The 24,988-nt window shown below is 38.8% G+C and overlaps 1 protein-coding gene across 3 annotated transcripts in view; it reads left to right on the forward strand.

Annotated features, from left to right (window-relative positions):
* Positions 1 to 24,988, forward strand: part of IL17RA (interleukin 17 receptor A) — a 97,842-nt gene that overhangs the window by 19,232 nt on the left and 53,622 nt on the right. For 2 of the 3 annotated variants that reach the window (XM_033952142.1, XM_033952145.1), the window contains exon 4: positions 23,441 to 23,565. In XM_033952142.1, the coding sequence (XP_033808033.1) occupies positions 23,441 to 23,565 (125 nt within the window). Of the gene's footprint in view, positions 1 to 13,810; positions 13,874 to 23,440; positions 23,566 to 24,988 lie in introns of all 3 variants that reach the window. The other variant, XM_033952146.1, reaches the window with a different exon arrangement.

The raw sequence follows: 24,988 nt of genomic DNA on the forward strand, positions 1-24,988 counted from the left end.
GTGTATAACAGTTAGAATTGGCACTTGAAAGGCACCCCTGATCTCTCTATTTCTTCAAGTGGGATGCTTAGACAGGGCATACCCCTCCCCCTTTATTCCCAGCTTTGATATATCTGTGACCAAATCTCTGTCTTGATTTATCCATCTGAGATGGAGGTCTGTAGACAACACCATGGGGATGATAGTGCCATCTTCTCTTTCTAAGACAGTTCTCAGATTGTCCTCCTTTCCCCTTTCAATTAGTTTGACATCATTCTTGCCTTATGGGTAAGCACCCTGTTATTTTAAAACCTGCAGCAGTGCAGGTTATGGTGCCTACTTAATCTGTTCTATAAAGAAAAGGGAGGGGGGAGGGGGGGCGGTCTGTCCCAAGTGCAGCCTATAAGGCAGTGCTTCAACAACTCCTCCTAGGGCCGGCACCAAGAACTTCTTCCAGGCAGCAGCAACAGCGTTCACAATTCACTGCTCTCACCGGCATTGAGCCTTCCTCTCTGCTGGGTCCTGCCTTCAGGAAGTAGGTGGTACCCGGCAGAGAGAAAGGCCTGATGCCGTCAAGAGCAGTAAATTGTGAATGTTGCACTGCTGACTGGAGGGTGACTAAGAAAGGGACTCGATTGGAAGGAGGGAGAAGGAAGGGAGGGAGAGGAGATAAAAACGAGATGCCAGACCATGGGGAAGGAAAAAAGGGAGGGAAAGGAAGGAAGGAAGGAAAAGAGATGCCAAGCCATGGAGGGGGGAGGAAGAGATGCCAGGGCATGAGTGGAGGGAGGGGAAGGGAAAGAAAAGAGAGGGGATACCAAAGCATGGAGGGGGAGAGAGATGCCAGGGCAGGGGGGAGAGGAAAGGAGACTGAGATGCCAGGCCATCGGGAAAGGAAGGAAAGGAGCCATAGCATGGAGGGAGAAGGAGAGATGGAAGGAGAAGAGAGGAGAAATCCCAGGGGAAGGAAAGCAGATGCCAGACCAAGGGGTGAGTTGGGGTGGGAAGGAAAGGAGAAGAGATGCCAAGCATGGGGGAGGGAGTAGGGAAGGAAAGAGAAAAATGGAAGGGACGGAGAAGAGGGTAGATGCTGGATGGAATGGCAAGTGAAGAGATGATGAGGAAAGCAAAAACCAGAAATGACAAAAGGTAGAAAAAAAAATTTATTATTTATTTTTGTTGCTTTAGAATAAAGTAGTATTGTAGCTGTATTGATAAGCATGTATAATTAGAAAATGGAAATAAGGTGATCTTTTTATTGGACTAATTTTAATACATTTGTTACTAACTTTTGGAGACCAAAATTCCCTTCCTTAGGCAGTGGTGTACCTGTGGAGGGGACGGGGAGAGAGGGGGGCCACCCCAGGTGCAGCTGCTAGGACGTGCTCCTCCAATCCCTTGTTATATGGGGGGAGTGTTAAAAATGATCGGCCCAGTGTGTCACATACCTAGGTATGCCACTGATCAGGGGCATATAACCAGCTTTCAAAAAACAGCTTCTACCAATGCTGGGATTTCCAATTTTTACAGACCCAGGACTATTTGATCAGCATTTATGAAAGCTGTTTATATACCCCTGATGCAGTCTTGTTTGATTGTTGTCTTCTGCTCCACATTGGATAAACAATAATAGACCAATTGCTTTGCTGTTTCTTTACACCATCGTAATGGGAAACAAGTTTGCAATTGAGCCACTTCCTGGGGGCTTGTGGTAATATTTAAAATCTCTGATATAACCTTAAAGGCAGAGATCCAGCCAAAGGTTAGCAATGTCTGAGTTATCTGTATCAGGGATTCCCATTGCTGAGTTAAGTGCCTTGTGGTCTGGCTCTTCATAAGTCTGTTCTTATCTGTCCAATTTTATTGTTCTTTTTCAACTGGATTTTTAGTCTGTAAACTGCTTTGCATGACAGTTAAGGTGGTATAGCAAATTCAATTAAAGATTACACTATGCATGCAAGAGCTGGACCATCACAAAAGAGGATAGAAAAAAGTATTGAGGCATTTGAGATGTGGTGTTGGTGAATCTTGTAGATTAGATAATGACAAGGGGATAAAGTTCATTCACCCATCTTCGCATTGTTGAAGAGCATCATATAACTTACTGATTAACCAAATGCACTCTCTCACTGCATTACAAAACACGTGAAGAAACTTCTCTAGATCACTTCAAGGCAAAGCAAAAAACATTTTTATTCCTTGATGATTATGACTCATAATGGCCCTTGGATGGGGTCAGTTATTCTGTTTATTTGCATCTTACCCTACCCTTTTGTACCTCTCATACTTGGGGTTTTTTCTTTGCACTTTGTAGCTCCTCCCCTTCTTCCTCTTGTTTTCAATGTGTCTATATTGTAAGCAGTGGCGTACCAAGGGGGGGGGCAGTCTGCCCCGCCCCGGGTGCACGTTCCAAGGGGGTGCACAGCCGGCCGGGTCCAGAACCTCTTGTGCTCCTCTAAACAGCACCTCAGCATGGCTGCCGTACTTATTCCAGAGCAGAGTCGGCAGCCGCGCTGAAGTGCAGGAAGGTCCCACGATGCGTCTACTGCCTCTGCTCCAGAAGAGGTAAAAGGGTGAATCAGCAGCCACAGTCATCACGGGACCTTGCCGCAACTCCCTGCGTGTGTCGGCCCACCCCCTCCGACGTCATTTACCTTTTCCGGAGCAGAAGCAGCAGAAGTAGTCATTGCGGGATCTTGCTGATTTGGATGGAGAGAGAAAAGAACATAGCAGGGTGGTGGAAGGAGAAAAAGGGGAGTCAGGGTGGTATGGAAGCGTGGTGGAGGGAGAGAAAGGGGGCAGATGCTGATGGAATTGGTGTGCAGGGAAAAAGACATAAGGAGGAAGGATACTGCATGAAATTGGGTTGGAGGGAAAGAAAGGGGGCAGATGCTGATGGAAGTGGGAGGAAGGGAGAGGAGAGAGTGAAATGCCAGACCATGGGGGTGTGGGAGAGAGAAGGAGAGGAGAGAGATGCCAGACCATTGGAGAAGGGAAGGGAAGACCAGACCAATGGGGGTGAAGGGAGAGATGTTAGGGGGAAGCATAAAGTTTCTGGAAGGGGAATAGAAGGAGAGAAGATGCCATATAGAAGGGGCAGAGAGAGGGTAGACCGTGGATGAAAGGAAGAGAGTGACAAGAAGATGAGGAAAGCAGAAACCAGAAAAGACAACGTAGAAAAAAATTCTTATTTTTTTTGCTTTAGGGGAGATGCATCGCTGTTTCTGTGGTGTTGCATTGTATGCAGAGTCCAGCTTATTGGTGCTTCAGTTTAATCTTTGTCTATTTATTTTTATTCTATCTCCCCATTTACAAAACTGTAGAGTGTTTTTTAGCGTTGGCATCTGAGCTGTTACCACCGTGGCTAAAAACCACACTATAGTTTTGTAAAAGAGGGAGGGGTTAGTTTGTGATTACATACTAGACAAAGGTGTTTTCTATGTTCAAAAAGACATGGTTTTCTGTTAGGATTGACTGTGTAGGATTGATCTGTACTAGTCTGGCTTGTTTAGTTTTACAATGGGTCTATTCATGTACTGCTCACTGCAGTATGTAACATGCTGCCTTTTCCTAGGTACTCATGTGTGACGTGCGGATTGTTACTAAAAATCATGTTTTTCATACCGGGGGGGGAGGGGTCACATATGCTAGGTACGTCACTGATCTTTACTAATTTTCCCCAATTAGTCTTTACTAATTTTCCCCAATTGATGTTAGGTAAAATATTGTATTGTTTTTTATTTTTTTATTTTTAAATCTTTATTCATTTTTTTATGTTACAACAAGTGTTACAAATAAACTCAATAGAAACTTAAATACACACTTGACTAACTCATATATTAATATCAAGTTTAACATTAATATAATAATCCCCTGTCCCACCCTCCTTCCCAACCAATAATACATAAATCAATTTTATTGTATATTCTTTAAATATTAATTTAGTATGTGATAATCAAAATTGAAAAACCCACCCCATTTCCCTCTTTACAATTATCTTATCATGGGAAAAATTCATAAGAGAAATCATGTTAACGGTCTTTAGATGTTTCCAGTGTTATTTATGGGAAAAATTATCCTTCATTACAAAAATCGGTTAATGGTCCCCATATTTTTTTAAATTTATTCATGTATCCTTTGTGTGTTGCAATAGCAAGTTCCATTTTATATATGTGGCATACCGAATTCCACCAGAACATATAGTTCAATCTATCATGTTGTTTCCAATTGAATGTAATTTGTTGTATTGCAATTCCAGTTAAAATAAATAAAAGTTTGTTATTACTGGATGAAATTTGGCTTTTTGCTCTCATAGTTGTTCCAAATAATATAGTATCATATGTCAAGGCTACCGGATTTTCTAACATTCTGTTAATTTGGGGCCAAATTGATTTCCAGAATGATAGGATAAATGGACAAAAGAATAAAAGATGATCTAATGTCCCAATTTCAATATGACAGTGCCAGCATCTATTAGATCTTGAACTATCTATTTTTTGTAAACGAGTAGGGGTCCAAAAAGCTCTATGAAGAAGAAAAAACCAAGTTTGTCTCATAGATGCTGACACCGTACATTTTAGCCTCCAAGACCAAAGTCGTGGCCATTGAGATGCACTAATTTGGTGTTTTATCTCAATGCTCCAAATGTCTCTAAGACCATTTTTTGGTTTTTTATTTATATATCCGGATATTAATTTATACCACTGTGCGGCTTTGTGACCTATTGAGTCCATCTGGAAACATAAGAATTCCAAACTGTGATATTTAGCGAGATCTTTCCATTCAGGGAACCCTTTCTGAATAGATTGCTTCAATTGCAACCATTTAAAATATTGTGTTTTATTGAGACCAAATTTTTGTTGCAATTGTGAAAACTCCAGCAATTTATCATTTTTAATTACATCATCCAAAGTGCGAATGCCTGCTATCATCCAATGTTTCCAGATGATTTTAAAACCGCCAACTTTGATCTTGGGGTTTAGCCATATAGTTTGGTTGGTTGATTTACTAATTGGAATTTGAGTAAGATTACTTATGTATTTTAGAGTTTTCCAGGTATCCATAAATATTTTATGATCTTTGTATAACCTTGGCATTTTGATACTAATTACATGATTAAGACGTAATGGAAACATAAGCCTCCATTCTAGCCAAAACCAGTCTGGAATATTATCTGTGGGTTCTGGGAGGATCCAATACATACCATGACGTAAGATATAGGCTTGATGATACCTATAAAAGTTGGGAAAATTTACCCCTCCCTCCTTAATTGGTCTTTGTAATGACGCTAGAGCAATTCTTGGTTTTTTATTAAGCCATATAAATTTTGTCAAAGTCCTATTTATTTTTGTATAAAACGAATCTTGAAAGAAAACTGGTATCATCCCCATTTGGTAACATACTACCGGTAAAATCATCATTTTTACAGTTTGTACTCTTCCCCACCAAGATAAGTGCAAAGGATTCCATTGCTCACACATTTCTATTACTTTTTGTAATAAGCATTTTTCATTAATTTTCATTGTTTCATCTACTGTTTTTGTTATCAAAATTCCAAGGTATTTAATATATTCTTCCTTCCAAACAAAAGGGAATGTATCAAATAAACCTTTTGTACAATGTATATTTAGTGGAAGAATTTCTGATTTATTCCAATTAATTTTATATCCTGAAAATTTTCCAAATTTCTCAATCAATTCAAGTAGATGTGGAATGGTGGATTCTGGATTTTTCAGATATAGTAATAAATCATCTGCGTAAGCAGATATCTTATATTCTTTATCTGAATGAGGTATACCCTGTATCTCCTTAGCTTGTTGGATAGCTAATATTAAGGGTTCTAAAACAATATCAAACAGCAAAGGGGATAAGGGACATCCTTGTCTAACTCCTCTCTGTAGATTAAATTTTTCTGAAAACGTATTATTAATATATAGTCTAGCAGAAGGGGAGCTATACATTGTTTGTATCATTTGTATAAATCCAGGACCTATACCAAACCATTCCATTGCTTGATACATAAAAGGCCATTCTACTCTATCAAAGGCCTTTTCTGCATCTAATGAAATTGCAAAAGTAGGTTCATTCATTTTCTTTGTTAAATATAACATATGGAATGTTAATCTGGTATTGTGAGATGAATGTCTTTGAGCAACGAATCCTGTTTGATGCATACCTATTATATGGGGGAGAGCTTTAGCTAATCTTAGCGCAAGTATTTTTGCTAATAATTTTCCATCTACATTTATTAAAGATATTGGTCTATAGTTTGATACCAAAGTGGGATCTTTATTGGACTTTGGCAAAACAATAGTCAAAGATTCTGCTATAGTGCCTTTAATACAACCTTTATTGAGTTGATATTGATAGAGATTTAATAAATAGGGTAATAAAAAGTTTTGAAATGTTTTATAAAATTCCACTGTATATCCATCACCACCTGGAGCGGATCCAACTCTAAGGGACTTCAAAGCTGTTCCTAATTCTTTTAGTGATATTGGTTCTTCCAAACTTCGTTTTATATGTTCAGGAATTTTTGGACCCTCTAACATTTTTAAAAATTCAAAACCATCTTTTTCTTTATTTGGATAATTTTCAGAAGAATAAAGAGATTTATAGAATTTTAAGAATTGTTTTAATATAGGTTCAATTTGTGTATATGTATTTCCATTTTCATCTTTTATTGCTATTAATTTTGTTTTTCTTTTTTTCGCTTTAAGATAGTTTGCCAATATTCTTCCTGATTTGTTTGAATTACCATAGTACAATGTTTGTTGAGAAAATAAATCCTTCCTAATCATCTTAGATGAGATCTCATTATATTTACCTTTTAATTTTAATAATTCTTGTTGAATAGAATATTCCCATTTTTCTATAAGTTTTGATTCTAAATTTTTTATCTCTTTTTCTAAGATTAAAAATTGTTTTTTAATTTGTTTTTTTAGAAAAGCCGAATAAGAAATTATTTGTCCTCTAATGGTTGCCTTAAAGGCATCCCATAAAGTTTCTCTGTTAATATCATCATTATCATTTATTTGAAAAAATTCTTTCATTTTTATTAGAAGATTTTCACAAAAATTTTTGTCAACCAACATTGTATTATCTAATTTCCAAATTGGTCTGTTATTATTTTGATCTGTAGTTTTAATTTTGATCCACACTCCACCATGATCAGATAGAATAATTGGATCAATGGCTGCTTGTGTCACTTGATGTGCAAGATGTTTTGAAGTAAAGATATAATCTATTCTTGAAAAAGAATTATGAACATGAGAACAGAAAGAAAATTCCCGACCATCAAAATGAAGTATTCTCCATATATCTATTAAATCGCAAGATTGAATCAAATTATCTAGTCCCATAGATTTCATAACTCTACCTGGGTTTTTATCTAATAAAGGATCTATTACAGCATTGAAGTCCCCTGCTACTATAAGATTTGAAGTAGCCAGTGGTATGATCAGTTGTTGAAGAGTTTTAAAGAATTCATTTTGGTTCGAATTAGGGGCGTATATATTGATTAACGTCATGGTAGTATTTCCCATATTCATTTCCACCATTATCCATCTTCCATGAATATCTGAAGCTTTTAGTTTAAATGAAGCAGAGCATTTTTTGTTAATTAAAATAGCAACACCTGCCTTTTTCCCTATAGCTGGTGAGAAAAAACACTGTTTGACCCAGCCTCCTTCTAGCTTTTTAGATTCTATATGTGAGAGGTGGGTCTCTTGTATAAGGCATATATCAGCATCTTGCCTTTTTAAAAATGATAGTGCTTTTTTCCTTTTTATCATATGATTTAGACCGTTAACATTTAAAGACATAATTTTAATATCCATTTATTTTTAAATTTTCAGGTATTAAATTATGTATATTTTCCCAATGTTTTAAGTATTTCATTTCTCTTTTTTCCTTTATTCCCATGATTTCCTTATATATTTCCCTTTTATTCCCTCCCATCCCTCTTATCCCTCCCTTCCCCCCCTTATTAATTACGAAAACTTGGATACGCAGGTTGAGGTTAGATTTAGATAACTCCCACAAGCTATTAATAATTATCTAAAGTACTACCATTTTTTTTTTTTTTTTTTTTTTTTTTTTTATTTTTGTATATTTTCTCTTATTTTATTCTTAATTATAAGAATAAGTAAAAAGTTTTACATTCTTATGTATTGAAAGATTATTTTCTGTATTTGTATATCTTTAAATCCATAAGAATGATTATATTAAATCAATTATATCTAAGAACATTTCAATTACTATTCATTCCTTTTCAGGTGGTATATTGTTTTTACTTTAAAAAGCTTTCCAATTTAGCCTCTTTCCTCAGAACTGTGACTAGAGTTTACAGCACAGGAATCAACTCATCTCTTATATTCATTATTTTCTTATGATTCACGAGAGAATTGTCAATTAAGAGGAGCTAACATTCCCATCAGTGTTCTTGTAAGTTTTGTCTCATTAGCATACTCTCTAGACATCTATGATTTTAAAGTATCTGAGGCCTGTGCAGACAAGAGTGAAGTCCTGTGCCAAAAACTCTCCTTTTATCTCCCATAGAAGATTCCCAGATTGAACTATTGTGGATACTAAATTAAACTTAATAAATAAAAGAACATAAAATTTGCGTTTCAGATTTATTCTTTTCATATATTTCGTATTGAAATGCATTTTAATATATCTGAAACGCAAATTTAAACCTGAAGTATCACCTTCAACCGGAAATATAACAAACCAATCACTTCATCTTTTTTTTTTTTTTTTTTTTTTTTTTTTTTTTTTATAATATTCTTTGTGATTGAAGGATGATTTTCTTTCTCACTATTACTCCGCTTTCAAAATTTCGGATTCAATCAGTACATTTTTAAGTTTGTTGAAGAAACTTTCTTCGTCATCATTTGAGTTCGGAGATGTGTTTCAAATCATTTACGTTCCTGCCATTCAGTTTATTCTATTTATTCTGAATAGAATTTTTATATTTTTCAGTTTTCTTGTTTTCTATGTAGAATGTTGCAAGTTGTTTAAGTCTTTAATTTGATCATTGTGTGTTCTTTTTCCATTGCTTTCCGTTTTGATCTATCTTTAACCGTCAATAGACTTTAGTATGAACCCATTAATTGTTCTTTAGATTGTCATAGGTTGCTCCAGTTGATTTATAAATTCCTGTAGTTTTTCTGGATCTGTAAAGTTTTGCGTTTTGTTAGCAACGGTAACCTTCATAATTGCCGGGTACAGGAGCCCAAATCTAGCTCCTAGAGATCTTAGTTGTGGTCTCATGTCTAAGAATAGTTTTCTTCTTTTTGCTGTTTCTTTTGCAAAGTCCGGGACAATGTATATTTTTGAATCTTGGCATTTAAGATTTTTGATTTCCTTGGCTAATTGGCATATTTCAATTGCTTGTTGGTGTCTTAAAAGTTTGAAAATTAAAGTTCTTGGACCTGTTTGAGTGTTATTTCTTTGTGTTGGAATCCTATGGGCTCTTTCAATTTCCAGTTCCGTTTTAAATTTCAATGGTAGTATTTTAGGTAGAAATTTTTCCAGAAATGCAATCGGATCATTCTTTTCCACTCCTTCAGGTAATCCGATTATTCTTAAATTATTCCGTCTTTCACGATTCCGGCTGTCTTCAAGATTTTTTTTTATCTCTGTTATTTCTTTCCATATGATTTTGCTGTGATTCATGTCTGTATTTAATTGTTCTGTAATATCTTCTAATGTTGAAATTCTATTCTCTGTAATGTCCACTCTTTTAGTTAGGATTGCGGCATCTTCCATTGCTTTTTGTAGTTTTTTGTTACTATCTAAGACAATTTCTTTTATTTGTCTTAGTTCTTCCATAACATCCAGATTTTTTTCTGTTGGTAATGGAATTTTAGAGGGTGTACCTGGCTCAGGTTTCGACCTCTTATTGCTTCCTGATGTTCCAGCTCCTAAGTCAGCTTTATTTTGTTTAGTTGAAGTCATATTTCAATATATATTTTAGTTTTTTTTTTTTATTTTTATTTGGTAGTAGTTCTTTTTAATATATTTTTTTATATTTTTATATTTGCTTATAAGGAGCTATTCGTTTATCCAACCTTTCATCCAAGCCACGCCCCTTTTATTCAATATTATTAAGGCAACTGTAAGTTATTTGTTTTTTAGGCTCTATTGCAGACTCGTTGTTGGCACCTAGCCTGAAAAAATTTGTAGCCTTCTTTTCTAGCTCTCCTCTTACAAGCCCAATCGCAGCTTTTATCGAGGAGAGCAATATTCCATCCAATATATTACTTCAATCTTTCAATGTGCATGTATTTGTATTTCAGTGCCTCTCAATTACCTCAATGTCACTTTTCTTCAGGTCAAAGAAAATACCAATCTTTTTATTTGACCTTCCTCAGAGCCCAAAAACCTATATTCTCTTATATCTGAATCTCTTAAATTACAACATGAGAGATTAACATTTATATTGAATCTTTCACAGTTTATTTTTGAAGTTAGCAGCAAGGAAATAGTTAAAAACCGTTGCCAAGTAGCTTTCACTGCAGATCTCTCCTCATTTCCAGCAGAGGACAGCTATTTCAAGCAGCCCATTACCTGAATTAAGCAGGCATCAGGCATTTCAAAAAAAAAAAAAAAAAAAAACTTATCCTTGTCAGTAGGCAGCTCACCGGCCTACCCAGACTTTGTAAAAGTTTCTTTTTTTTCCGATCCAAGATGGCCGCGGTCGTGTTGCAACGAGCAACTGCCTGTTAACACCCACCTTCGGGAAATCTTTCCTCTTCAAGACAAGACACTTGCACTTTCCTCTTGCTCTCTGCCAGAGAGCTTTGATCGTGCTAAAGAGGAAGGAAAGCCTCTCTGGCCTCACGGCGTCCCGGACCAGCCCACCCTGGTAACGTTTAAAAGTAAATATTGTTGTTTCTGCCTGGGGGACCCGATCTTGCCGTTTCTGCCAGCGGGGACCCAATCTTGCCGCGTTTGTCAGCGGGACCCGATCTTGCAGCTTTTGCCAGCGGGGTCCCGATCTTACCGGCTTTGTCAGCGGGGATCTGATCTTGTCGTCTCTGCTTGGGAGACCCGATTTGCTGTCTTTGCCGTTAAGACGGATTCAGCCCTCCACACCTCGTTTTTCAGAAAACGGCACTTTTTTTTTTTCCGATTTTCCCCTTCAATTGACTCTCCCACCTAATCAAAGAGGTAAACTCCAATTTATATACTTTTAAGAACGTTTTTTTGTAGTTTTTTTTTGAAATTAAGCTTGTTTATACAGGAGCTCTTTCTTCATCCAACCGTCATCGTTCGCGTCCAAGCCACGCCCCTATTGTATTGTTTTTAACCTTACTCTATAAGAACATAAGATTTGCCGCTGCTGGGTCAGACCAGAGGTCCATCGTGCCCAGCAGTCCACTCATGTGGCATCTTTTATGTTTTCTTGAATGTTGTACAAATTTTATTACTGTTGTATACCACTTAGAAATATAATTAAGTGGTATAAGAAATTCTAATAAACTGGGAAGTACAAATAAAACAAAAAATGAAAAATAAAATTATAGGTTTCAGGTTTATTTAAAATTTGATAATATCGCTTATAATACTTCTAAGCAATGTACAAGAACAGGGGAACAATATTACAAGTTTAAGAACATAGACAAAATCAAATAATGACTAACATGATACAGAAGGATCGAGGGTAGAACTATAATAATTATAGGAAAGAAACAAACATGGGAAATACAAATTGGGTTAGTAGTGGAAATGTCTGGAACTTCCTGTGATTGTTTCTTTAAAAAGAAACATTATTCAATTAAAGATTTAATTTTGAAAGGCGTCTTTGTATTGGACTAAATATATTTTTCAATTGGCTTTCAGAGGCTAAAACTAGAGAATGACCTGGGGACCGTTTACCGCAGAGAACAGTGGTCACCGCAGTAAATACGCAGGAATGGAGACATTCGCAATTGGTTTACTGCAGGAATGGGGACAAGACCTTTTACCGCCCCGTGGGAGCGGTGAAAAGTTTTGCTCCTGTGGTAAAAAAATTGCACCCGTGTCAGACTCTGCATCTCCTCCCCAATTCCTCTTGCGCCTATTTTACCTTCAGGAGTCAGCCATGCCATGATGAAGACAGAAGGAACCCAAAATCAAAGCCTGAGACCAATGTGATTTGAAGAATAAAATTACCAGACAACAAAAGGTAGAAAAAAATTAATTTATTTTATATTTTGTGATTAGAATATTTCAGATTTGAAATATGTATCCTGCTAGAGCTGGTATTAGACGGAACCGCAAAGCCCAGGCTGTGCTTCCTTAGCTTCCAGCTGGCTTAGAGCTCCCTCTCTGACCAGGGGGCAGTTGCCCTCCCCTAACACTATTCCTGCCATATATGACTGCAGTATTCTGTTAGCTTGATTTTTCTATGTAGCGTTTTATAGTAAGTTGGTTCATTTAGTTTTCACAGTAGTGGAGGGGATATTTGTGAAAGGGAGGGGAGACAGGGGTTTTGTTGATCCTTGTTGCTCTGTATTATTTGTGTTTATAAAATGACAATTGTACAGAATATTGTCTCTTTTTAGACTTTAATAAAATAAGTTAAGTATAAAATCATAACTATTCGAGGCTTGTGCAGATGGGATCTGACAGTTTGTGGGGCGAGGACAGGGACTGAGCTCACAGGGGCGGAGCGAGAACGGTGATAAATATTTTCCCCGTGTCATTCTCTAGCTAAAACCTCTTTCTTCAGGTCAGGTCAGTATACCGCTGTTATGATATCTTATCCTAACTTCAGCTAGGAAATTTTGGTTGCTGAAAGTTAGTCAAAAATGTATTAAAATTTGTTCAATAAAGAGTTTGCCTTTTTCTCCATTTTCTTATAAATGTTTATTAAACCCAGCTACCATACTACTTTTTTTCTAAACCAAAAAATGATTTTTTTTCCTACTTTTTTTAAAATCTTTTTTCTGTTTTCTTCATCTTCTGTTTACTCTCTTGGCATGTTCCTCTTTATTGAGGATGGCATTCTTATGTATATGAAGCTTCAGCCAAGTTGATCTTTGCAAAACGCAAGTCTGACCATGTCTCCCCACTCCTAGCCAAACTTCACTGGCTCCCAGTGATTTCCAGAATCCATTTCAAATGCTCCTGCCTGGCTTTTCAGATCATTCACGGCATCCTTCCTCCCTTAATCCCACTATCTTATAACTCCTCGAGTCCTGACTCTACCAGACCCACCCAAAGGTATAAACTATCCTTCCCCTCTCTACACGGTATTCGCTATGCAGGCAAACTGGGAAAATCCAATCTCTTCAGAATCACAGGTCTTTGGAACAACCTTACTACCCCGCTGTGGAACCTGGGCTCCCTCCAATTATTCCGCAAGTAACTGAAAACCCGGCTTTTCACTAAAATGTAATTCTATCCCCCCTTACTCTTCTCTTCTATATATAAGTTCAAGTAAACCTTTTTTTTTTTTCCTTCTCTTACTATATTTTAAGTCTTGTAAACCGTGCCGAGCTCCACATCTGTGGAGATGATGTGGTATATAAACTTAAGGTTTAGTTTAGTTTAGTTCTTTGGGCTTCTGTTAAGGGTATGGTGCCATAAGAATTTATCGCAGTTCACAGAAGTTCTACTGCACATTAGCAACCTGGCATGAACTGAGAAAGTCAGCACTGAAACTCTGGCCCAGCAGACCCAGGGTTTGAAAGCCCAGTTTCTCCATGTGCACTCCAGGCCAGGCCCAGAATATGCTGTTCTTATTTGTTGCTGTTATTACTGTGTGCTTTACATAGGTGATGATTTCGCAGCATGTGGTCTTGTATTTTTGACCTGTGGCTGCCACTTTTTCCCTCAGCTTCCGGTGCCGGTTGTTCATTACTTCCCCAGTGCTTGATTATATCATGACTCCGTGAAAGAGGTGAGATGTGGTAAACCAGCTATCCAGTGAGTTACACTGCTGAGAAATGGGAGAGTGGCAGCCTTGGGACTTCAGCACCTAAGTGATTGTACCCACATCCTGTCTCTTAAGTGACAATTCTACCCACACTGCTTCAAACTTCACTTTGCTTTCTTTTATGACGGATTACTATTGTAATCATTGCCTTAGCTCTGTTTTCTTTCTTCTCCAAAATATATTTAAGTTTTGTGTAATAAAAGGTGTACAGTTTTGGTTGGGTTTTTTTTGTAATTTATTTATTGAAATATAGCATAATGATAGCATACAAAGCAAAGGAGTTCTATACACTTCTCCCTCCGTATTTGCGGTTCCAGCATTTCGATTATTCACGGTTTTTAGCTTGCTGGCTCCTCCCCCAAAATTACATCAGCTTGCATAGAGAAATCGCTGATTCCCAGCACTTTCTTCAGGAAAAGGCCAGGTCTCCCACCATGTTAGTTGCAGTTTCACCCTATTCACAATGTTTTTAATAGAAAACAGTGAATAACATATGAAAAAGTTATTTGCGGTTTTTCTGTATTTGCGGTTCTGTTAATCCCCTATCACAGCGAATAAGGAGGGAGAAGTGTACAAACTTTTTTTCCAATTATAAGTTGACACCTTAAAAATCATACAAATCCTTCTCAACCCACAACCAGTTCCCCCCCTCCCAAACACAACAATCCCGTAGAGTCAACCTAGAATGGTCTAGGGCAGTGGTTCCCAACCCTGTCCTGGAGGACCACCAGGCCAATCGGGTTTTCAGGCTAGCCCTAATGAATATGCGTGGAGCAGATTTGCATGCCTGTCACCTCCATTATATGTAAATCTCTTTCATGCATATTCATTAGGGTTATCCCCAAAACCCGACTGGCTGGTAGTCCTCCAGGACAGAGTTGGGAACCACTGCTCTAGAGTTCCTCTTTAAGTCAAAGAAGCCAAGCTAAGTTTCACTTCAAAGGGTTTAACATTTAATATACAATGTTCAGCTTTAAATAGGTAATGTTGTCCCATAATCTGGTGAACTGCTTTAAGTATGGCTGAGCAGTTGAGCAGTATAGAGTCAATTTTGGGCATATTAATTCCCTATTTTAAAAAAGTGCTTTTTTAGCCTCCACATACTTAGAAAAGTCAGGTCCTGCTTTCAACAGCAGCATTTTTCTGTCCTTGTTCAATCGATTATTCTCTCTCATCTAGACCACAGTTCTTCAACCGCCGGTCCGCGGACCGGTGCCAGTCTGCAGGAAATTTTTGCCGGTCCGCACAGGGCTGGCAAAATTGACTAACTTCAATTTCCTGCCGGTTCGCGCAGGGCCGGCAAGATCGACGAGTTATTTTCAGCTGGGCCGGAGAGATCATGGGGAGCCTCCGACAGTGGCTTTCTCCCCTCTCTGCAGCTCTCCTTTACTTCCCAGCGCATCGATTCACTAAGGCAGCCTCGGGGCTTTTGCTGAGTCGCGGCTGCCTCTGATGATGCAACTTCCTCTTTCCTCAGAGGAGGCCCGACCCAACAAAGGACCCGAGGCTGCCTTCGTGAATCGCTGCGCTGGGAAGTAAGAAGAGCTGCTGGCAGGGGAGAAAGCCACTATCAGAAGCTGCTGGGCAAGGGAAAAAAGGGACAGCTGCTACTGGAGAAGGAGAAGGAGAGATGCTTCTGGGAGGGGAGGAGGGAAAGGAATCTGGGAAGCTGCTGGGCCAGGAAAAAAAAGGGACAGCTGCTACTGGAGAGGGAGAAAGAGAAGGAGAGATGCTTCTGGGAGGGAAGGAGGGAAAGGAATCTGGGAAGCTGCTGGGCCAGGAAAAAAAAGGGACAGCTGCAACTGGAGAGGGAGAAGGAGAGATGCTTCTGGGAGGGGAGGAGGGAAAGGAATCTGGGAAGCTGCTGGGCCAGGAAAAAAAAGAGACAGCTGCTACTGGAGAGGGAGAAGGAGAGATGCTGCTGGGAGGGGAGGAAGGGAAGAGAGTTACTGCTGGACAGGAAGAGGAGGGAAGGGAGAATGAAAAAAGGAAGGAAACAGCTGGCAGAGAGATTAGAGGAGGGGAAGGGGAGACACAGGCATGAGAAAGTAGAGAGATTGATGATAGGAAGGGGTCAGCAGAAAAATAAGCAGAGAGGGATAACGATGATAGATCTGGTGTAGGAGAGATAAAAATGAAGAGATCAATGAAGCTGGAATGAATCATGTAAAAAGGAGAGAGGGGTACAAGCTGGATGGAAAGGGGAGAGGGGCATAGAAAGAAGACAGATACCCTATGGAAGGGGGAGAGGACAGACAGTGGATGGAAGGGGCAGATGCTGGATTGAAGAGACAGAGAGGGTGTAGATGCTGGAAGGAAGACAGTGAAAAGAAGATTGAAAGCAGAAATCAGAGACGACAAAAGGTAGAAAAAAATAATTTTATTTCTATTTTGTGATTAGAATATATCAGATTTGAAATATATATCCTGCTAGAGCTGGTGTTAGACATAACTGGGGACTGCAAAACCCAGGAAGTGCTTCTTTAGCTTCCAGCTGGCTTAGGGCGCTCTCTGACCAGGGGGCAGTTGCCCTAGTTGCACTCCCCTAAAACTATTCCTGTCATGTGTGACTGCAGTATTCTGTTAGCATGATATTTCTGTGTAGCATTCTTTAATAATTTGGCTTGTTCAGTTTTCTTGATAGTAGAGGGGATATATGTGAAGGGGAGGGGAGACAGGGGTTTTGTTGATCTTTGCTCTGAATTATTTGTATTTATAAAATGACAATTGTACAGAATATTGTTTCTTTTTATACTTTAATAAAATACATTCAATATAAAATCATAACTGAGGCTTGTGTGGATGGGATCAGATGATTTGTGGGGACCGAGCTCGCGGAGATGGGGCGGAAACGGGGTTTTTAAATTTTAGTCCTAGTAGTTTGCCGGTCCACAAAATAATTCTTTTTTTTCTGCCGGTCCACAGGTGTAAAAAGGTTGAAGAACACTGGTCTAGACTACTGTAATTCTATCTACCTTAGACTAACCAAGAACAGCTTGCAAAGACTTCAGCTGATCCAAAATACTGCAAGTCCAATACAAAATCACCCAATTGTGTACGAATGTCACTTTTAGCAATTATATCAACTTATAATGAAACCTGTGCTCAGAGACATGGAGACAAAAACCAAGGGGTGAACCCCAAGAACTTCACCTCACTACCCAGCATTCACATTTTCAATATATTGCAGTTGATATTAAATAAATCTTCACTCAGCTGTGTAACCACAGTCTATCATTGTCACGTATAGTAAATAGTTCAAAAATAACAAACTTATCTTGAATTACAGGTTCCAATGTGACCTGTTTCGATCCTGCATCAGGGAACCAAGTCCTTAATTCAATATGTTAATTCAAAGGTGGTGTCGTCTCTGAAACACAAGCAAATTTTCAAAAGTCTATATGTATGAAAAACGCATTCTACAAAAAATACTACCTTATAAAACTAAACATTAAAGTTGTGGCTTTATAGAGGGCACTCACCAGAAAATTTTAAATCATTTAAAGAAATCGCCAGCGGATTTCCTCCCTCCACCGGTTTTAGCCATGGATTTATTAGAAAACAGCTGATGGACCAACGTCACAATGTGGGGACTTAAACTACGTATACCCAAATTGGAATACATTGTACCGAATGACAGTTTAACAAAAAAAGCAGAAAACTGCCTGTTTAACTGATGTAATAATATTAAAAACTACACAAAAAGCATAAAGTGCAGAAGAGTTCAACTCAATGTAAAAAATGAATACTGAAAAACATGCTTACAAAAAGTTTTACAAGAAGGCTCGCCATTCAATCTCATTATTGCGTCCTCCCTGCTGAAGTGTACCTAACTTGTATATCCAAGTCCGTTCTTTCACATATAACCGTTGCTTCAAATTGCCCCTTTGAGGGAGAATGGGTGCTTCCAAAACAGAATATTGCAGCATTGAAGCCAGATATTGATTGTCTAGCCAATGTTGTATAAGGGGAGCATCTAGCATTTTTGTAGTGATCCTGCTGATATGTTCACCAATGCGAGCCCGTATACTTCTTACTGTGTCCAATATATAATAGTTTACATGGGCATTGGATCACGTAAATCACTCCACTTGTTGAACAATTGGTAGCTCCTATTGATTTCCTTTTCCATATCCATGCAGGAACATTCATATCTTGTAAAGCCCTACTGTATTGGTCTGCTTTAAAATTGGCACATGCCACATGTCCCGATGCAGATTTGATAGTCTGTACACTGCTTAAACAAAATTGGCCTTTCATCAAATGTTGTTTCAAATTGCATCCCCGAGAGTAAGCAAAATGAGGTGACTCGGCAAACACTGTATGATATTGAAGGATACTCCAGTGAGAGTTGATAATTTGCTTGATCTTAAATGCATTGTGTGTGTAAGGAAGGACACATACAATAGATGTTTCACTAGCCTTGGCTGCTGGAGCCAATAAAATGTCCCGCTGGGTGTATAATGCTCTTTTGTATGCCTTTTTAATAACTGAATGGGGATACCCCCTTTCCTTGAAACGATCTTTCATCTCCTCCGCTTTATCCATGTATTCTTGACGAGATGTGCATATATGTCGCAGCCTCAAAAATTGTCCTGTGGGGATATTATTGCGTAGATGTCTGGAATGATGGCTTTCATATCTTAACAAGTTATTACGGTCTGTGGGTTTCCTAAAAATTGTGGTACTGAACTCCCCATTGCTCACGGAAATATCAATGTCCAAAAATGACAGTTGTTGGGAATTAAAAATCGCTGTAAACTTCAAATTTTGATCGCCCAAATTCAACCATACCAAAAATTTAGACAATTCCAACTTGGTATCAAGCCACACCGCAAAAACATCATCAATGTAGTGTTTCCACATCATTAGCTTGGTGAAACACACTGAAAGATATAAGTACTTATCCTTTACAGACACACCACCTTGGGGGCCATTTTTGCCCCCATGGCAGTGCCCTTCACTTGTAAAAAATGAGTCGTCAAATTGGAAATAGTACTTATTAAGAGCAATCTGTGCTATTTTTACCAAAAATTCTATCCGCCGGGGAGATAGCTCCATTTGCTGCAGATAGTAACATATGGTATTGAATAATGTCTAACGCAGCTTCCTACGGGATATTAATATACAAAGCAGTTATAACAGTTATAACTGCCTTGTATACTCAAATCCCGCAGGAAGCAGATGGTATTGAATAATGTCTTAGGGACATTTGGAGTATCGAGATAAAGCAATATATTTCTGCATCTCGATGGCCATGAATTTGGACTTGGAGGATGAAATGTACAGCGTCAGCATCTATGAGACAAACATAGTTTTTTCTGTTACATTGATCTTTTTGGACCCCTGTTAGGTTACATAAGTTAGACAGTTCTAAATCTAATAGATGCTGGCACTGTCATCTAGACATAGGAATACTGGATCATCTATTGTTCTATTGTCCTTTGATACTCAGCTTTTGGAAGTCAATATGGGGACAGATTAATCTCATACTGGAATCAACAATCCCTTTGACGTATGAGGCAATTATATGTGGCACATTGCTGCATATAAGCCTCCCATGGATCGTTTCAAAGGCAGGCTTTTCCTAATTATGACAGGGATTGCTATACAAATGATAACCCGCAATTGGAAAAATTGCGATCGCCTTAACTTTCCGTTTTACTGGGCCAGTTTATGTTTAGGTTACAAATATGAGAAGATGAATGCGGGGTGGGTCATTAGAGTGGGCAGACTTGATGGGCCATGGCCCTTTTCTGTCATCATTTTCTATATGTTAGGGCATAGCAAATTAATTTAAATTGGTTTGGGGCCCATTGACATCCTTTGTTACTTCAACATAGTTGTCTTTGTTTAAATTTTTTGTTTATTTTTAAACATATCCAAGATGGGGTGGGTGGGGGGATATCTTTCTGGTTTATTTCTTGATTAAATTGTTGGATGGGAGTGGAGGGATAGTTTTCTTCTGCATTGTTATTGATGGAATTTAAGTGCTTACTTTGATTATTAATGTCTGTATAATTCTTGGCACTTTGTATTAGTTTTTTAAAATAATTTAAAAAAAATTTTTTTTTTTAAAAAGAAGAATCTATCATTGCTCCGTCTTTAGTCAGTTGGAAGGTTTTTTTCATATGTATAATTTTTCTTTTCAGAAGACTCAATTTCTCAAATGTCCATTTCAAAATCATGAGAATTAAAATTTTTTTTTACTTAGCTTAAGCTGGTGAAAAAACGTGTCCGGAGTTATCTCACTGTAGCGGGTTCTGACGCGTTTTGCCAGAATGGCTTCCTTCATCGATCCATTTTAATGTGCCAGTGTTGCTAATAGTGCCTCGTCTTAAATATATTCACTTTTTTCACTTTGTCATTTTTCACTTTTCAATGTGCAATAATCATAAAATTTCTCAAACGCTTATCTCTTGCAAATAAACTTCAATTTATACTCTTCGGCTAAAGCTATACTGAACATCATTTACTTAATTGTAGGCATGTAATTACAACCCCTCAACCCTGAAGAAAGTATTATCTGAAACTTGCATGTGAGGGAGAGGTGGCAATATTAGCTGAAGAGCATAAAATGAAGTTTAGTTGCACGAAATAAGTGTTTGAGAAATTTGAGAAGATGGCAAAGAGATATAAATCCATGGTTTATATTACAATAAAATCCAAGGTCTTGGAATTCCTAATGTTGAAGCCAGGTGTGACTCAGATTGGAGCCTTTTTCTTTCTTAGATATCCATGTAAATGTGTCATCAGATATCGTTCCTTTAAATATGTTTTTGCAGAACCAGCTTTTCTTTCTCTGAAATGTCTTGAATGTGGAATACCAACTGTGCCTAAGTGATAATGACCTCTGCATCAGCACAGATTCAGTAAATTTTCCTTGTAAAATTATTCTTCAATTTAATTACTCTTTTCATTAATCTTGGATTCAAATTGAGGACTAGTGTGTGATTAAGATAAGGAATGTTTTCTTTTTTCCTTTGATCCATTATTAGGATTGGAAGTTAACCTAAATGTTATATTTTCTTGATTATACTTTCTGTACAAGTTATGCTTGATAATAATGTAAAATTTTATAAATAAAGAAAAAAAAAAAAAATCCAAGGTCTTTTAAGTCCTGTCTGATGGGTGTCAAAATGTTTTATCGTTTTGATTTCAATATCTCTCCTCGCTTCTCTCTTCTTATACATCTCCCAGAGAACTCCATTCCTCAGATAAGTTGCTCTTAATGTTACCCTTCTCCTCCACTGCCAGTTCCAGACTTTGTTCCTTTCATCTAGCTGCCCTCTATGCCTGGAATAAATTACCCGAGTTTATCTCGTATTATCCGAGTTATCATGTATTATCCTCTGTGTTATATACCATTCTGTTAAATTGTTGTATCATAATTCTTTACCGTTCCTGTAATCTACTCTTATCCTGTAATGTAATTCTACTGGAATTGCCCAGACATCTTCTATATTGTAATCCGCCTAGAACCGCAAGGCACAGGCGGAATAGAAATCCCTAATGTAATGTAATGTAATATCTGTCAGGCCCCTTCCCTTCCCTTGTTTAAAAGCAGACTGAAAACCCGCCTTTTTGATATAGCCTTCAGTCCTTAACCCTCTGCTTTCCAACCCAGCCCTGCTGATTATCCATTCCCCTTAACTATATCCATGACATTCTATTTGTCTGTCTTGGCTGGTTAGATTGTAAGCTCTTTTGAGCAGGAACTGATTTCTTCTTTGTGACTCTGCGTCTTCTTTGTGACTCTGTGCAGCATGCTATGGAAATAATTAATAGTAGTACCGTGTTTCCCCAAAAATAAGACCTACCCCGAAAATAAACCCTAGCTTGTGGGCAGGACCTGGAAGAGATGTTCAGCACACTTGAATGTGGGGCTCCACAGTGCTGCTCTTCTTTACAGTACAACGATATTGCAATAGAAATTTAAAGAAGGGGCCACAAAAGAAATATTTAAGAGAGGGCAGGCCACAGAGGGGTGTTATAAAGGGGAGAGAGGCAGGACAATGGTGGGGGATGGAGAAGAAGAAGATGGGCAGAACTGTGCAAAGACCCTGCAGAAATGACTTGAACTTGGGAGCTGGTATATAGGCAAAAAAATCCCCAACACAAATAGGGGGTGCTAGATGCGATTCTATGAACAGCACCTAACTTAAGATTTACAGGCACTAGGTACTGTGTTCCTCCGTGCTGATGGTTTAGGCATCATTTATAGAGCCAGGCCCTTAGTTCACAAAAATTTGATTAATTTGTTAACTATGATCAAAATTTGTTGTTTTTTTTAAAGTTCAAATAGTTTTATTAAGTTTTCAAAAAATAGAAATAAACAGTGAACAATAAGATCTGTCTGCCATAAGGCAATGCATCAACAGGAGGAGAAATTCTGGGTTCAGACAGTGCATTGCAAACCTAAGGGAAAAAGAAAAACAGGTCTAATATAATACATAAGCAAGGGAAGGAGGAGAAAAAGAAGAAGAAAATTTTTAACTTCTCTTTTTTGTCCAGCATTGCTTTCTCTACCCTTACCTATTCCACAGCCCGACATCTTTTCTTCCACCTCCCCGCATTTATCGTAACGGGCCTATCTCTTCATTGGGCCACTCGAAGAAGCAGCTATTCCCACACCCTGCAGCTGACTTAGAAGCCTTCACCCTGCTGTGTCCTGCCTCTTCCTGACACAACTTCCTATTTTGTCTTGCATGCCATGATTAAGCATGATTAATCAAATTCTTAATCATTGCCCACCTCTATTTTTTATACCTCGCCTAGAATTGCAAGATAGTGCATTTTTTAAGTACGGTATGGCAAGCTGCAAACCGTGAGCACATCTCAAAGGATCCCAAGGTCACTCATATGGGAAAAACATTCACCATAAGGGGATCCTTCACATGCTCATCTTCTAATAGAGTGTATATCATTCAGTGCAAAGAAGGTTGCTCCATTGGTGAAACAGGCCAGATGCTAAAGACTAGGATCAATTTACACAGATATCATATGAAAAATTGCAATGCCAACCAGGATGGCACCTTTGTCGGACAACACTTTGGAAAAACCGACCACTGCACCAATGACTTTATGTTGAGAATACTAAAAGGAAATTTTAGGACAATCTAAGAACATAAGAACTTTGAAATCAAAATGATGAAATATTTTTGATACCCACCATACAAGACTTAACAAAGACCTTGGCTTTCTTTCATACTATAAAGGAATTTAAACTGCTTTGTCATCTCTCTGGCCCTGTTTTACTAAGGTGCGCTAACGGATTAGCCCGCGCTAATTGCTAACGTGTGCATGTTGGTCTTTGGTGTCTCCTACCCACCCCTCCTTCACTGAAATGCTCTCACATGGTTCCCTTACATATACTGATATTTGTCAACATTTGCTTATTTTTGAGGAAGAAGGGGTAATCTTCAAAAGCTAATCATAAAATGAATTGTTAGTCCAATTAAAAGGTATTGTTTTATTTTTATATATTACAATTAAATATATAAATATCTTTTTCTCTATCCCTCCTTGCAGCTAGTGTTTTGTTCCTACAGAGGGCTGAGTTGTCTGTGTTGCAAGTGAGCACAAATGAAGAGACTTGTATCCAGTTTGATTTTGTAACCAACCTAAACTCTCAGCTACATCCAGATGGAAGACGGGTTAGTGAGCATCTGTTCTTATTCCCCCTCCTCCCGTCTTCACCTTTCCTAAGGATCTGTATCTAACAATGGGTCCAATTCACTAAGCTCACCAGTCGTGTTTGCAATCATGTACTGACCCAATTTTTCCCCGACCCGATTCACTAACCTGGTGGCCGATCAACCTCTGATCTGATCTGCGCATGCAAAGTAGGAAGGCAGCGATTCACTAAAGTGAAGAAGGAAAAATTATTGGGCTGGCTGATCCAAAAACAAGCGACTGCTTAGGACCAGTCGCTCACTTCCCTGCTGACTCTCCTGCTCTCTGCTGCCCCAACTCTCCCGGCTCACACTGCAGGGAAGGACTCTCCTGCTCTCTGCCGCCCTTCCCTGCAGTGCCCTCCCCCTCCAGGCCCAGATCCATCCTCTGCCCCTTACTACCCCGGAGCGACCTGCTGTAAAACCTTACTATTAGATGGGACAGCCCGGGAGTACCACAACATTACGTTTTAGTCCTCCACAACCCTTTCCCCACAACAGTAGCGCCGTTAGTCAGCATACTGCCACAATAATACCCGCAGCATCACCGCCCGTAGTGTCCTTAACACTGAAGGAAAGGACTCTTCTGCTCTCTGCCGCCCTTCCCTGCAGCGTGAGCCCATGGTTTTAACCCGCTGCACTATGTTCCAGTCGATCGCGTTGCCTTTGCTATCTTTTTCTTCCTGCTGCTTCCCCGAGCCAGGCCTGGCGCGTACAAGCACCGGACTCACAAGACTTCACCTCCAACGTCAATTATGACGTCGGAGAGGAAGTTCTGGGCCAGCCAATCACTGCCTGGCTGGCCTGCAACTTCTTCCCCGATGTTAGAATTGACGTCGAAGTTGAAGTCTTGTGGGCCCGGCGCTTGTACGTGCTAGGCCTGGCTTGGGGAAGCAACAGGGAGAAATCAGCGTGGTGGCTTGGGGGTGGGGGTAGGGAAAGAATCGGGGAAGTGGAGAAATCGGCACGATTGGGGGGGCACGGGGAGAGAGGAAGAAAGACAGACAGGCAGGCAGGGGGAGAGAGAAAGAAAGTCAGAAATAAAGAGGGGGCAGGGGGAGAGAGAAAGAAAGGCAGAAAGAAAGAAATATTGGTTTTACAGAAGAAGGAAGTGCAACCAGAGACTCATGAAATCACCAGACAAAAAGGTAGAAAAAATGATTTTATTTTCAATTTAGTGATCAAAATGTGTCCATTTTGAGAATTTATATCTGCTGTCTATATTTTGCACTATGGCCCCCTTTTACTAAACCGCAATAGCGGTTTTTAGCACAGGGAGCCTATGAGCATCGAGAGCAGGGCGGGGCATTCACTGCAGGTTCCTGCGCTAAAAACCGCTATCGTGGTTTAGTAAAAGGGGAAGGGGTATATTTGTCTATTTTTGTTTAGTTGTTACTGAGGTGAC

Source organism: Geotrypetes seraphini, chromosome 7 (genome assembly GCF_902459505.1).
Source record: "Geotrypetes seraphini chromosome 7, aGeoSer1.1, whole genome shotgun sequence".
Taxonomy (NCBI): domain Eukaryota; kingdom Metazoa; phylum Chordata; class Amphibia; order Gymnophiona; family Dermophiidae; genus Geotrypetes; species Geotrypetes seraphini.